Source organism: Brachionichthys hirsutus, chromosome 12 (assembly GCF_040956055.1).
Source record: "Brachionichthys hirsutus isolate HB-005 chromosome 12, CSIRO-AGI_Bhir_v1, whole genome shotgun sequence".
NCBI lineage: Eukaryota > Metazoa > Chordata > Actinopteri > Lophiiformes > Brachionichthyidae > Brachionichthys > Brachionichthys hirsutus.
This window is the reverse complement of record NC_090908.1, coordinates 7,638,848-7,654,411: the sequence shown is the minus strand read 5'-3', so window position 1 is coordinate 7,654,411 and position 15,564 is coordinate 7,638,848. Positions and strand designations below refer to the sequence as shown.

Below are 15,564 nucleotides of genomic sequence, written 5' to 3'. Positions count from 1 at the left end.
TAAAATAAGAAGTGTTGTTGCTGACCTGCTTTTAAGTTCTGATTCACTCAAATACAATGGTTTATCACTGATTGTGTTTGTGCATAATGAAGATCTATTGTCTGAGTAGATGTACACTAATATATCACTAAAATAATTGATCATCATTTAGGACAAAGATCTGGGTTTTATATTCTGCTGTTAAATACCTAAAGTGCAGAGAACGTGTTTTTCCAAGTTATATTTTCTCTCCACTTGCAATTTTGCTCACTTCTGAAATTTGACTGGAAAAACAAACTAATTAACCCGGGATACATTCTCAATGAAATGCATGCAGGCAGGAGTGCGTGAACATATTCCAACTTTATCTGTTACATAAATAAAGCATTTCAGTCAGATTAGCACAACAGTGGCTGGACTTCACAGAAGTGACCACACAGCGCAAAGACCTGACTTTACACAGTATAGGCAGATTGAAATATATCACAAATTCGCTTAAAAAGGCGACAAGATTAATTAAGATATTATTAAGTTAAAGTTAACTACATTATTTAAAAATAACTAGAAAAGCACCCAGAGAACGCAGATGATGGATCATCATCATAAGGTTATACATTGTTCTCGGTATCTTTATATACCAACCACGAAAAGTAAAAATGAATCAGAGTTGATTTTAACTGATATTTGAATCCATAAATGGGGTTTTCAATGTTAAAATTATATATTTTTTCTATTCTGGATCAGATCTCGAGGAAATTCGGTGGTAAGATAGAGGTCCCCACCCGACAAATGCCTTAAACATCAGTCAATAATCATCAAAGTATTGAGGAACTAATTGAAGCGCCATTGACTGCAATGTTAACGAAAATTTCAAAGTAATCCAAAATCCAGGATCTCTTCTGGATCATCACCAAAATGTTATAATCTATTCCTGGTAACATTCTCAAGATTTCCTAAACATTTCATCAAGAGCCATCTGCAACGTTTTGAGTTATGTTGCGAACAAATAAACAAACAAACAAAACCAACGCCGGCAAAAAACAAAAAAACTCCAGCTACTTCCAGAGTCCATAAATAACTGTCTTATTCTCTCACACAAACACAGACAAAATTAAATGTGTGCAATATTAGAGGAAATTCAGAACCCAACCTCCGAACACAACAAAAAACCATCTGAGCATTTCACTGCCTTTTTCGTAAACTGTTTTGCCTGGAGGGCAACATGAGGTACAGTTCAAGACATGAAATATGGGCAAAGTCCAACAGCTATAATATTAACTGGACTATTGTTTAAGTCTGTCACTTGAGTGGCGGTTGAACCATCTTGTTGGCCACGATGAATGAGGAATGATGATGACGGTGACGAGTGGCAAAGTCAGCATTTTCCTCTGTCAGCTGCTTGGTTTTCAGCCCGACTCCTGACAGAGAGGGCGTAACAACCATTTCGTCCTGAGGAAAGTCTTTCCTCCTTAAAGAAGGGGAACAGTTTCGAAAAATGGGTTTCAGATAAGCAAATATTTACAGATAATATGCCCAGGCTCACATTCCCTGAATATGTACTTTTGTACTTTTCAGGTATTATTTTCAGACATTTCTTTGATGAATGGCGTTTAAGTCACTCATTCATTCTAATAAACAGAATTCATTGTTGGCTCGTAAACAATACCTGTAAATGCTATACAATGTTGATCTTAGCCATGTGATAAAGCTGAATCGAGCTGCAATGCCTGTAAATAGATCAAAAATATGGGTTACAATATGTGCTTTGAATACTAGTAATGGAAAAACTGCAAGAGAATTCATTTAAAATATTCAACAGAGACCCTTTATATTCCGTCGGAATTTGAGGTTTGAAGGGACGAACACGAAGGAGCACCCTGACCAGCTGTGTGACAATGCACTTGCAAGAGTAGTGCTCAGGAATGTGAGCTAGTGTAATGTGGTGACTTTGATGCACAGATGCTGGGTGTTCCATCTAGCTTTCCTAGAAATCCAAAGCCACAACAGCTGCCGGCATTCCAAGGAAAACGGCCAGAGTGCATTACATAACGACTGTCTAACTGAAATCTAAAAACCTCACATTAGGAGGACTTTAAACATTATTGCATAATTATTAATGACTTTCATATGGTTGATACAGCATACAGATGTCTGTCCAATATTAGTATTGTAAAGCTTATAGGAAATGCTCATTCATGTTCCTGGAAGGGCTTTAATATAGCAAAAGAGGAGGAGAAATAAAAGACTGCAAAGTGAAATACAAGGTTAAAGTTAGGATAGACATTTGAAAATGGTACATAAAAAAACGACAGCATGTTTGCTGTTGAATTTGGAATTTGGTCTCTAAGAAACAGTTAAGGACTTTGCTTTTTTCATAGAAAAATGTAAACTATCAAATAAAAAAATTAGCAGGAATCCTGTTGTCACTTCAGGTATATAAAGAAGCCATTGCCTCCATTCAACTCCAGATTAAGTGACGAAGAAAAGTCTGATTAAAGATTTTCATTCTAATCACAATTTATTTAATACTATTTGAGGTCTATGTAGTATAATTGGTAATGCACGAAACAGAAACACCAGCAGTTTATTTTCAAATCAATTAGAACATGAAACTATTTTCTGCATTCTGATAAAAGCAAGTCACAGCTAGCCGAAGACCATGCTAAAAAAGACATTCAGACGACTGGAACAATACGTACAGACGTACGTACATCGCTAAGATTAGATTTGATCATAGATGCTCGGGTCAAACCAAACCACCTAGACGAGAATCAGATCCCATGACAGGTAGTAGACAGAAGGCTCTACTGTCAGTGTTAGGGTCATTGCTAGTTCTCATACACTGTAGGGATAACCTGGTTTCTGCCAATACACTGACATGTTAATATAATTCTTATTATGACTGGCCTACCATTATGTACAAAAGGCTGAAAGGAAAGAAAAAGTGAAGTAACATTTCTTTCAGTGCCACAGAGGGAAGGTTTCAACTAAATGAATAAGCAATTTCAGAAATGGTACGATTACAAATGATCAGACATACCAAACATTACCTAATGTGATATGTACGAAGTGCAAAAAGGCTCAGAAGGGGCAAAACATCAAATTTGTTTCATCACCTCCAGCAGAGAATCACCCTGATGTCTACGCAGAAAGCCAGAAATACTGCACAAAGAGTTCCACAGGAAATAAAATGATGGAAGTCACCTCTCGGTAGTCCAGGACTCGTTTTCCCGATGTAGAGGTAGAGCAGGAAGATGACAATTATGTTTGCTAAGGAATAAATCCACTGAATAACAAACACAATCAATATGGAGCTCAATGCCTGAAAGAAAGCAGTATGTAACACTTTATGCAAATATACTCTGTTAATGAAAATTATAATAAAAAAACAAAACAAAAAACGTTTAGCCTGAAACGTGTCACCTACCACAATAAGAGCAACCCAGTGGTTGCAGAATTTGGAGTAGAATCGATCCTGAATGGGTTTGATTTCAAAGCTCTGGTGCTCAGCTTTGCTTCCGGCACCTGAAGGATTTAATTAAAGGGGTCCGGTTACTACAGCAGGAACCTCTAATCCCTGTAATCCCCACTCTTATCTGGTTCTGTCAGGTAATTAAAGAGTTTGATGCTTAAAGCGGACCACCTGTGTTGTGACTGTGAGGCTCAACTGATAAATCCTGCTCGGCATGATATATTTTTGAACGGCATTTCACTTGTGGCACTTCTGGAGCGTCGAGCTCCCTGACTCCACTCGGCATCTCGCTTTCCTCGAGTGGCGGCGCGGAACTAAAATCCTCTCTCGTCTTGCCTCTGTTTAGGTCAAAGCCGTAGCTGTCCAGAAGCTTCTGCTTCGCGGTAACACGAGCCGTCCTGACTTGGCATCTACTGCTCAGCTCTGGCACGGAGGCGGGCTCCTTGTGCCCAGCATCAGCGTCTGATGCAGGAGGAAAGATCTGGTCCATGTCCTTGGTGAACTCTGTCAGAGTGCCTTTACTTTGTAAAGTCTCCCCGCCACTCCCATAGTCTGGAAGATCGGTTTTGATTAGAGACCCCGGGCGTTGTTTGGCCGTACGCTGGTTGATTTTGGCTGATTTCAGGTGGCCGCTCGTCTCTTTATCCTGCAGCTGTAAAGTCATGGCCACGCTGAAGTAGGAGTAGTCGATGAAGCTGTAGGTGAGGATGAAGTTGATGCTGACGATGGGGGCCAGAACATTGACCTGACCGATGAAAATGAAGGCCATAGTCAACAGGCTGGTCAAACAGATCGCCGCCACTGGAGTCTTGTTTGGGCCTTTCTGTTAGAGAGGGAGAGACGGTCACAATTCATCGAGGCATGACGGCGCTGCATCGGAATGTTTAACATTCTCCAAAACGACCAGCTTGAATTTTATCAGTTGAACTAAAGGTTTAATACGTGATTCTTAGACTCTTAAAATTTGATTAGCCAGCAAAATGCTTTGTTGAAAAGATGAAAACGGACTTGTTGGTAACGAAGTAAAGGCTCTTGTTGTGAAATTACATCACAGGTCAGACATGCTATGTAAAAAACACATAACACATTTCTCATTATAATTCTGCAGATTTCCAACTTGAGCTTTTGCCCAAATAAAACAGTTACTAACGGACTCAAAGAGAAAATCAGTCATTTACAGGGAATGGACGAAATGTATTAAATTAAAGCTGAGAAAATCAAATCATGCACGTTCAAACCGTTTTGGATTGAGTATTGCTTAGCAATGGAATTAAGAGAATCAGTAGTCATGATATTTTTCATTGCATATTTAAGTAAATTGCATTTACCCGAATATGTTAAACATAGAACTTTAATGGTTAAATAATGGGTCCTGAAGATGGTTTATCCTCCGACCATTGCAGAACCGAATGTGATCATCAGCATATATGTGACACAAAAGCAAACATGAATGAGTCGTTTAATGTGTTGTTTGTTAGCTAACTTGCTTTGGACTTCACAGGGTCTATCACGCATCTTAAGGGGCGCTGCTGCTGTGTCACTGGCAGGCCTCCAGCCCCCCCTCCCCCCCCTGCACAGGGAGCAAAGCCCAGGCCGTCGACCCTTCCTGCGTTTGTTCTGAAGCTTTGATTTGGGCCAAGATGTCTAGGGCCTCATTCCAGCCTACTGAGTGAGGTCAGACACTGCGGGACAAGCAAGGGAAAGTGGACGTGGACGGGGTCAGGATGGTCATGGTGTGAGCCTGCTTGTGTAGCAGCATTGAGTTGGAACTCACTGTCAGTTCATCCACGTCTATGGAGTGGAGAGTCAGCAGTCTATAGTTAGACAGTCACCGTTTCCTGTTGAACCCCCCCCCCCCCCTATACATGTAGGCAATACGCACTTATTAGATATATTTATTTATATAAATCATTATAATGTTGCTTTTGTGCAACATCTGACTTAATTAATTATCTGAGTTTAGGGTGAAGGGATGCGGTTTTCATATCACTGAGTCAATCTGAGTGGCAAAAAAAAAGAAGTAAACTTTAAACTTACTTTTAAAATGTATATTTATATTTCTTTCATATCTGTGTATTTTTATTTTACCTGCTATAACAACTAAATGTCCCGGTTTGGGATCAATATAGGTCTAATATCTAAGGATTAAATACTTGCAGTTAGCAGATACTGATGTATATTTATATATTCACTTCGTTTTTTCATTCAATAGTTTTTTTGTATAAGTAAAGCTGGTTTTCCATATTGACTGCACGGTGGCTAGAACCAATATTTTAACTTTGTTCTTTTTCTACTATCCATGCATCCATTAATCATCCACCCACCCCTCGTCCTAAGAATGCCAGAGCGGGGATGACCCTCTCTTGTGCGATGCACTGGAGGATCCTGGGTGCACCATACAAGCCACCCATGCAGGAAGCAAGGGAGGAGACGTAGAGGCCCAGTAGAAAGAGGAAACCAACCAAGGAGACCTGGAGGAAGAGGGAAAACAAACAGAAGGTGGAAGAGGATGGGGTGGGGTTGAGCTCACAACAACTACACCCACTTCAGTTCCGCTGCAGCCAGCCCCTTATGAAAACAATGGCGATTTATCCTCTGCCTGAGAACGCAAGGGATCTGAGCATTTCATGTACAAAAGCAACATCTAACTTTAATATGTGAATAACTTTTCTGGGTTATTGATTTAATAGTGTTTTAATTCAGCACTGGCTGATCCACAACAACTGACCAACAACTGTTCAATCAACCCCACAATGCCGCATTAGACTCTAGACGACTGAAGACAAATCAAAAAGTCACATCATTGATCGCAGCCTAATCTTTAAATTCTAATTTGCTGTGACTCATTTGCTGTGACTCATCTGATAAACGGCTTTGCATGAAAGGCCAGGTGTTTGAGACCATAAATGTAGGCCGCTGGGACAAATCCAGTATTTCTTTAAGTACATCACTATTGCACACGTTTTATCTGTTTACATTTGTGTTACTTGTTATGGCTGAGAATGCAGTCAGACCTTAAGGTTGTCCCACCTCATCAACGGAACTGCGCCATCAAAGGGAATCCCCTTGTCCGACCTCTGCAAGCATTGTAGGGTGGAAACATAGGGAAGAGTTTACCTTCTCTGCTATCAAGAAGTCGTATCGCAAAGCTTCTCTGGTGCAGATGCCCCCGAGGAGGAAGACAAAGACCAGATACAGGAACCACCTGGGGGGGGGGGTCAACAACAGAACCACTATGCAGCTACAAACAGCTGTTGCTTTCTCACTACTCATAACAGACGGGCTGCTCCTCAGTTACAGGGACAAGTGTGATTTTATTTCATCTCCCCACTGATGGTGGAAGAGGTTACACTTTTGAAATATTATAATAATATATATATATATATAATTTAATACTATACTTAAAACCTTTGGAAAGCCTTTTGAATAATTCAGAAGGGGAATAATTAAAATGTAGTATGTTTAAAAGCATTATCAGGAGAGCCTAAATAAAATAAAATAAAACTTTCATTTTTATTTTCTGCTGTTCTGATAATTCCTCATCTTGCACAGTTTCTGTGGGAATATTTACTTAATAACATTTACTAAAAGCCACTTTGTAATCTTAAACTGTAGCTGAGGTCTTGTGTACTTGATTTTCTCCCCGCACGTGTGTGTGTGTGTTAAAGCGTCATCATACGAGGTAGACACAGCTGCCAGCGTTCCCACAGGGATGTTGTGTTCAGGTCGCTTAAGGTCTGAACTCATGTTGAAGCCTGCCATAACTCCTGCACACACACACACACACACACACACACAATATATGAAAACACAAAAATAGAGACAACAAATAATATTCTTCATACTCCTTGCTCAGTTGCGAGTAATGAAAAGGGGCATTTTTTGAAAGGCCGGCCGTCGCACCTGTAGCAGCTGGGAAGAAGACTCCAAAGACTGTGAAGAAGTTTTCTCCTGGGCTGTAATCTGGCAGCATGTTGCTGCTGAGCAGCCCGTCCGAATAACCGATGAAGCCATGCTCTGCAACAGGACACAAGCAGCACAGATCACACGTCAGCGCTGAACCTCATGCCAGGATTACCAGCATGTCACTCTCTGATTAAACATTAAAAAGCATCTTCCAGTGTCAAATGAAACTGGAGTGAAAGTGGCTCTGCTCATGCCTGCATGTCGTGACATCCTGTCATTCGCATGCCTCACACAACATCAGTCTTAATTTATATCCACTAACAAAGGGACACACTTTATTGCTACGCAAAGGTTTGAGCAATCATACTATTATACACATTCTCCTCGCCCCTAATCACAAAACCAGATGCACCACCTTCATCATTGAATCCACCTACTCTGTCTCAGCAGAGTCATCAGCCACCATCTCCACCAGTGTCTGGACCCTCAAGGGTGGATTGATGTCGCTGCTACTCAGGGTAGATGACATACTGACAGTACCTTCTGATCTTTACCGCACTCTTTTGTCTCTCCTGATTGAATTGCACTGAAGCCTGACTGTAGAACAGTTCTTATCAAATCCTGTTAGCTATGCATCGCGTCATTAACTCTGACCGATACCATCTATTGCATTGCGTAATACAACGTGATTTCCACCTGCAGATTGTCATTATGAACTGAGTCACAAAGTTGCTGTGCGCCTCTTCAGACTATAAGTAATTTAAGTAATTATATTGTAATTCATCTGAGCTCATAACACACAACAACAGCAGTAAATGACAATGTGCTGCAAAATAAATAAAAGCAAGCATGCTTTAGCATATCTGGTGAAACATTCATTAAATTGGTAATTATTATGAATTAAGTGGAGTTATGCATAATGTTTAAAATGAAAGAAGATTAGAGCTATCAAGTTTATTTTTTCAGAGTAAAAAAAAAAACTAAACCAGAAAACAATTCTTTAGATTAGCAATTCATCAAAATTTCCTCATCCATAATAATGTTCCAATGAAATAAAAATCCTTCATAAGAAGTTACTTCCCCCCCCGCCCAATAAATATATATATATATACACACACAATAAATATAGTGCTGGACTGTATGTTGGTTGCTCTATTGTGGAGTTTGACTGCATCGCCATCGGTTGTTGAAGAGATCATAGATGCAATGTTTTCCTGTTCTTCGTTAGTATTTTGGTAATTGAATTTGTCCCTACATAGTTATTGCCGCGCTTTTTCTCAATACGCCTCCTGGAGAAGTTGAGACTAATTGGAAAAGTCAACAGATCGGGTCGGCACAAAGGGATTTTCCGATGCATGGCCGAGAGAGCCAGACACCAGGTGCTCAAACAGCATAAAGGTTTGAAAAACAAGGCATGGAATCCGTCATAATTACAGTGCAGGGTTCCTACATGCTTATAAAACGCTGATAAACGAACAAAGGCGGCCCAAATAGGACGCTTTACATTTCTGTGCTCTGCAGCTAAAAAAAGAAGGGTCTGGTTTGCATCTAACTATTGCCAGAAATGCAGTTCAAAGTAAGGACAAGATGTAGACTGGATATATTTGTTGAATACAGATACTCTTCCAGGGGAAGAGCTTGTTCTGCTTTGGTGGGGCCCATAAACCGCACAATCTGGAGGGCTTGCCGGCGCTGCAACACCGGACATTTCCCCTTTGGTTATCTTACGATGGGAAAGAATGTGTTCTCTCAGATTAATGACATGTTTATCCAAAAGGAAGTCACCACCCATTTCAGAAGCTCAGCAGCTTCCAAGTTTTAGAGAAAGAATGAGAGTGGGTGAGAGAGAGAGAGAGAGAGAGAGAGAGAGAAAAGAGGAAGCGGAAAATAGAGAGAGTGAGAATGCTGACATTGTAATGTTTTAAACAAACCCCAAAATCAAAAAGGTTTGCATGTAAATTAAAATCAAGTGCACATGTTCTGCAATTTAGCGAGACATGGAAAGCTAACATCAAATTGGATTGGGAGGCCAAACTCTTGTTCACTCTGTGACCCCGTGAGAACGCCCTCTGTCCAAACAATCCGAATCTAAAAAACTCGGGGCCGTCAGTGTCTATGTCTGCACCAAAGGCTCCCCACCCATATTACAACATTACACGTCAACATCCAGCCATGCCGGACTCCATTCATTGGAGGGCGTTCACATGTTCATGAGCCAAAAACTATTTATGAAAACAATTCATCATTCGGCTATATGAGCGGAGTATTTGATCGCAACAGCTGTGGACCAAAACGCCAAATAAATGTTCTTACAAGCAGAACCTTTGTCCAAGGCTACCCCCTTCCCATTAACATCGTCTGCTCCCTCACGCAGTGCTCCTATGGGTTAGCCACAATTAGGAGCCCCAGCTACTTCTAAACACGATGGACATAGAAGACTATGGGAGATTTAACATATTCTGTTAAGTGATCAAAGGGACGGATGCAGCAATTATTCGATTTTTACTTTCTTTAATAAGGCATGTTGGGTCTTTTCCCATCCATTCATTTTCTTCTACAGCCGCTTTTCCGCTTTGCGGGTCACGGCTGTTGCTGGAGTCTAACGCAGCTTGCTATGGGCGAGAGGTGGGGGAACGCCTGGGACGCGGCGCCAGTGCATCGCGGGGCCACACAGATACAGACAACCACTCACGCACACACACACATGCACTATGGACAATTCAGAGTAATCAATTCACCTAAAGTGCATGATTTTGGAGGTGGGAGGAAACCGGAGGACCCGGAGGAAACCCACGCAGACATGGAGAGAACACACAGATTTTGCACAGATGCATTGTTGTACTGTTGGTAGCAAAGCGGCATCATCCATCAACGTAATGGATGGATGATGCCATTACTGCGTGGTGATTCTTGTGTGTTTTTGTCAGAGCAGCGGCTATATAGATAGCATAGGGCTAAGCCTTCCTCTCATATAGGTTGGATTGTGTAGTCCGTTTATATCCGAGGCCTCTTGCACCAGCTGACTGATCTCCCACACTAACCAGTTTAAACTGCTGGCATGAATGACAGGACAAGCTGCAAAGTCGGAAAGGTAGGGCATATCCCACTGGGATGACTGAGAAGTGGATCACAGGGAGAGACAGCGTAGCAGGCAAGCAGCAGCGGGCCTCCAATCGCAGTTCTGGCATTCACCATTTGTCATTTTCCAAAAATGTGGGTGAGTCTGGTCAACACCCTGAACCCCAGGCCCACATCAGTGGTTTGTGTTCTGTGGGGAATAGGCTTCAGAGAATGGCAGATTGTATTTCATTTGAGCACCACATTCACTCGGTTTTGCATTTGAGTACTACAACAATCAAAGCTGAAACTGAAATCTTCCTCTTCTTCTTTTCCTTTCGGCTTGTCTCGTGAGGGGTCGCCACAGCAAATCAACCTTCTCCACTTCACCCTGTCCTTCGCATCGTCCTCCCCAACACCAGCCACTCTCACGTCCTCCCTCACGACGTCCAATTCATGAAATTCTTCTCGGTTCAAGGTTGAAACATGTTATTTTTATCTCTTACTTTCTGTCTCAGCCACACCATGCAAAGGTAATCAAAAAATAACAATGTAACACATGAAAAGCAAGAACCACAGAATGACTGATATGTTTGCTTAAAATATATGTGAACCATGGTGACACACAGTTTTTCCATGTGCACACTGGATACATGTTTTTGTTTTTATCACTGGGGCTTCAGGTGGGGCCTTGGAGTTCAGTGAACGAAGGCTAACCTGAACTGTCAGGCGGCTAGTGGGTTCCTCCCATGAGATCACCGCTACCACACACTGCAGTTCTTTCTTACTTGGAAACAACTGAAGTAGCAATTTATGTTGACTCGCACAGATTTTCTTTAGGAATTTAAACTGGCCTGCTACAAAGGGTAGGTGCTTATAATTAGTTTGTGATTTGCAGGCAAACGTTATAAAATAGGGTAATTCACTATGTGATGTATTGTCTATATTAATGTACAGTGAGTGAGAATTATTTTTTGTCTAAAGGGTAGTGCCAAATTTGTGCCGACAGTATAATTTCCTATTCACATAGAGAATGGCTTGATTTCTGGAACACTTCGCTCCTCACTGGGCAGGACGTTGATAATCAGCGAGAACAGGAAATGTGGGGAAGGACTTCCTGAAGGGCAGCAAAAGGAGACAATCTATTCAAAAAAGACATTTCCTCACTACAAAAGAAAAAAAAAAACCTCAATAAACACAACACCACAAGGAGAAGGAAAAAAGAACTGCAGTTTCTGACAAAAACAGCCACACACTGAGGACAAATGAACTCCTCATTGGAGAGCGAACAGGCTATTAAAAACACAGAGACGACTGGCATTGATGAAATATATATATCATATAGCAGGATACACAAACACCAGTTTTTCAAACAAGTAAATGCAAAGACAGAAACTGGTTGTATTCGATAATACAACAGCGGCACCTAGTGGCCCAAATAGGCATTCGACATTTTGGTCAGTATTCGAGAACTAAATTCAACCGGCTCAATACATCATCATTAATAAAAACAACAGGAGCCATTTAATAATTATATTAAAAAAATAATTATGTTGAAAACAAGGTTTAATTTTTGCACACATTTGAGTGGCTTGCACGAACCTCAGCACACTGACAGACGTCATAAAGAACTTATTTTAACAAATAGCAAACATGGAGGATAGCTACAAATACCAGCCATGGCCCTTAAACATATATTCTCTACCCATCACCAAGATATCCTCCTGGAATAGTTGAACGCCCCCACAAGGAGACAGACCATGGATTTTAGGACACACAAATCCACATAATGTACAACGGCTCCCACTCAAAGTCTGGAAGAATCCTCCACGAGGATGACAGATGTGGAAGATGAAAGCCGAAGTGACTCCAGTGTTACAGGAACACTAAGGTCATGACAACAAAAATAGTAGAGACACAACATCTGATGTCTCTGTCCAAATTGGTGTGGTCCTCTAGGAAGAGCTAACCTGCAGTTATGCCTTTATGCATGTTCCGGCATGTCGGGCAGAAATAAAGAGTACAGAACCCTCAAACTCCCTCCGGGAGACAACCAGTGTTGACGCCTTCTGTGATATTAGTTCAATATAACAGGAATATGCATGCATCTAATTACAAGTACCACGTTTACTACTATTCACCATACTCTGTTCTAAAAAAAAATGATGTTCAAATTTCCAACTGAGAAGGAATTTTAGTTCTAAAAGAGGAATATTTATCTGGAAGCAGGAACAAGGACAGAATAATTTGAGGATTATTTTAACTTGTAAATACACATACTTGGGTCAAGGTGCGTGAAGGTTCCAACAACAAAGTCCAGGGTGGAGACGGCCAGAACAGCAAGCAGCACCAGCTGGAGTCGTACAATCCACTTGACCCCCGCCAGGTTGATCCCAGCCAGCGCCAGAAGCACAGCCGCCGACACGCCGCGCACCGCCCACTGAGACTGCAGCCGCAGCACCAACGCCACCGACTCGGAGAAGCCCGTGATGTACATGGCTCCGGCCACGCACTGAAAGGCCGTGAAGCGGCTCTGTGTCAAACCTTTCAAATGTACTGCAAACAAAGATCGTCACTCAGATTTCCTACTCACCTGCCCAAACACGTAAAGGAGGCCCACGGTGCCGCCCATCCTGCCCCCCAGGACGGTGGAGATCATAGAGTAGATTCCTCCACTGCCAATGCCACAGTGTGCATTCACTCCAATTCCTGACATCACCGTCACCACGGCGACCACCACAACCAGGGAGACCAGCAGCATCCCGAGCAGCACGCCCGTGTTTCCCTGGACGATGTCGAAAGACAAAGGCAACACAAAAGGGCGCATTGACACTTGTAGGCTGGTTCTCTTGGTCTGGATTAAACCGACTACGCTAGTTTACTGCTGCTAGTACACATCTGTGTATCCACTCCTGCTGCTGCTGATGTGTCTGTACTTGCATGGTTTTTGTATTTTGTCATTACTGTTAGATGTAGCACGACTTCACCGAGAAACGTTCCTAGTCAGTGAACACTCACTGACAATGGCAATAAACTACTTCTGATTCTGATTCTGATTATTAAACATTAAACAAGTTGTACATTTCTCTTTCTCAAATCCATTTGTGTTTTTCGACTCTCTGAAATGATGCATGTGTTTGAAAGAGGTTCTAGTGAGGTTAGATCCAGTGAACCGGGGGGGAAGCATTAATAATCTGCTTGATGCAATAAGGAAACATCTCACTCTGGAGAGGAAATCCTGTCGTCCACACGACAAACGTTGTTTTACCTGTCAAATTCAAACCAAACGGATGTTGCAAATTAGGATCGCAGCGTCTTTGCACCTACATGTCCTGTGATGACATGCACATTTGAGTGTTGGGAATCAAAGGACAGGACGATGCATGCATAATGACAGATGTAGCTAAAAATAAACCTTCAAAGCTGTACGAGGCGTGCAAAACAAAGTGTCATTACCAGATATTGCACTGTGTAGAAGTGAGTTCAGTGATTATTCATATTTTTTAACCTTCTTTATTTTGTCACATTTTCACTGTAATAAATGTGTCTTTGATGTCACTCATACAATTATGCAGAAGGCTGCATACTTTAACACTTTCAGATATCTTCCTGGTTTTGGACAATATGTAAAATAATTCTGATCCTTGAAGTTTTTTTTTTTTGCCTCCTCAATGAAAAGATTTGTTCAACTTTCTTATTCCATTGAAACATTTGGATTTGATATGCCAGAACATCGAAAAAGAGTAAATATGTAAAAGAGAAAAGTGATTTGAAGCAGACAGAGAGAAACGATGTAAGCACACTAACCACCAGGAAGCCGGTACGTAGGAAGAGCACCACGCCAAAGATGTTGATCATGCACGTGGTGAAAACTCCGTCCCAGGTGCCAAAGAGCACCGGCTCCCACACGAACAGCTTGATCTTCCACCACGGCTGGTTGGACTGCTGCAAGCCCTGCTCAAACAGAAACACACAAATCAAAGAACGGGTTTATCTGAAGATGCTAGATATTTCTTTGTAATGCATGCATAAGTGAGTCTCATTATGAGGGTCAAACGATCATGGTGACACTGATCTTCATTAATCTGCACTCTGAGTGCTGTCTAGTTTTGGTTGGTCCAAACAAACAAACAAACAAACAAACAAAAAGGTGCGAGAAGAATAATGTCAGAAGCACAGGAATGCTGATGGCTATATAAACTGACATATTAATCCCAATAGATGATCAAATCTGTAATTGATGCCTGGATGTAACAATGGACGACATTATATTTTTCCGAGCAGCCTACCTGTGCCTCTTCATGGAACAGATCATGGACATCTGACAGTGTGTTGGTGTCAGGCATTCCCCTCTTCAGCAGTCCTGCTTCATCGCCCCCTGCTGGCAGGGTTTCCATTGCAACCTGCAGGCGTATATAATCACTCGTGAGTCCTGTTGACTCAAAGTGAATCATTGGTCGAAAGCAAAACACGCAACATATAAAAAAAGAAAAAAAATCAATCCATCAAAAGGTTTGCTCCGTTGAGTTTGTTTTGAAACAGCGTATCCGGTTTCAGCAGGTGCAGCTGCAGATCACCCGGATACACGCGCCTCTGACGTCACTCCCCCCGGAGGCTGTAGTGACAGAAACAGTTTTACCTAAATCTAAATAAAACATATTCACACGTTACTTATTACGCTTTGAATCGGTGCGTTATTCGCGTCTGTGTAAAAAAAAAGTAGTTATTAATGGTTTTTTTTTTTTTTTTACAAGAGAATGAAAGGAAAGGCATGTACTTTTTTCAAAGTAAGTATTTCAACAGTCAAAACACAAATTAAAAAAAATCCTCAAACTTACACGTTTCTAAAGGACATTCAGTGTTTCCGTTCATGAAACTGAATGAGTTGAGCCTACCTTCCAAAGAGTCCCTTTTCAGGCAGTGCTTGAAGAAAGAGGAAAAGCCTGCTATTAAAACGCTGCGTTCACTAAACCATCCTGCCTCGTTCCTCAGCTACCAACAAGGCGGCTCGTGGAAGCGCCACCAGGTAACATCTGATATGCTCCCACTGGGTGTGTTGCCGCTTCGCACTGGGATCCTGTGTTGGTTTTGGCAAGCCTTGCATTGGACTGACTGATGATTAAAGGTTGTCCTCTGGATTCTTATATGGG

The 15,564-nt window shown here is 41.6% G+C and overlaps 1 protein-coding gene across 1 annotated transcript; it reads right to left on the bottom strand.

The window, feature by feature from the left end:
- Positions 1–329: 329 nt before the first annotated feature.
- Positions 330–14,868, bottom strand: slc12a8 (solute carrier family 12 member 8). The gene is made up of 13 exons (XM_068746528.1): positions 14,704–14,868; positions 14,222–14,368; positions 13,008–13,199; positions 12,695–12,926; positions 7,355–7,468; positions 7,131–7,218; positions 6,569–6,656; positions 5,776–5,922; positions 3,623–4,274; positions 3,407–3,504; positions 3,184–3,301; positions 1,646–1,706; positions 330–1,447 (listed from the first exon to the last, which is right to left on the bottom strand). Exons 1-13 carry the CDS (start codon positions 14,866–14,868, stop codon positions 1,279–1,281), a joined length of 2,271 nt encoding a protein of 756 aa, XP_068602629.1. The 3' UTR covers positions 330–1,278.
- Positions 14,869–15,564: the final 696 nt, after the last annotated feature.

What these genes read in the sequence shown, in the direction of transcription:
- slc12a8 (XM_068746528.1), bottom strand. Translation starts at nt 14,868, where the DNA reads ATGATTCACTTTGAGTCAACAGGACTCACGAGTGATTATATACGCCTG. An exon ending in CTTCTTCCCAGCTGCTACAG is followed by an intron (nt 7,219 to 7,354) that starts GTGCGACGGCCG and finishes GTGTGTGTGCAG; the next exon opens with GAGTTATGGCAGGCTTCAAC. An exon ending in CTGGCAGCTGTGTCTACCTC is followed by an intron (nt 6,657 to 7,130) that starts GTATGATGACGC and finishes CCCCCCCCCCAG; the next exon opens with GTGGTTCCTGTATCTGGTCT.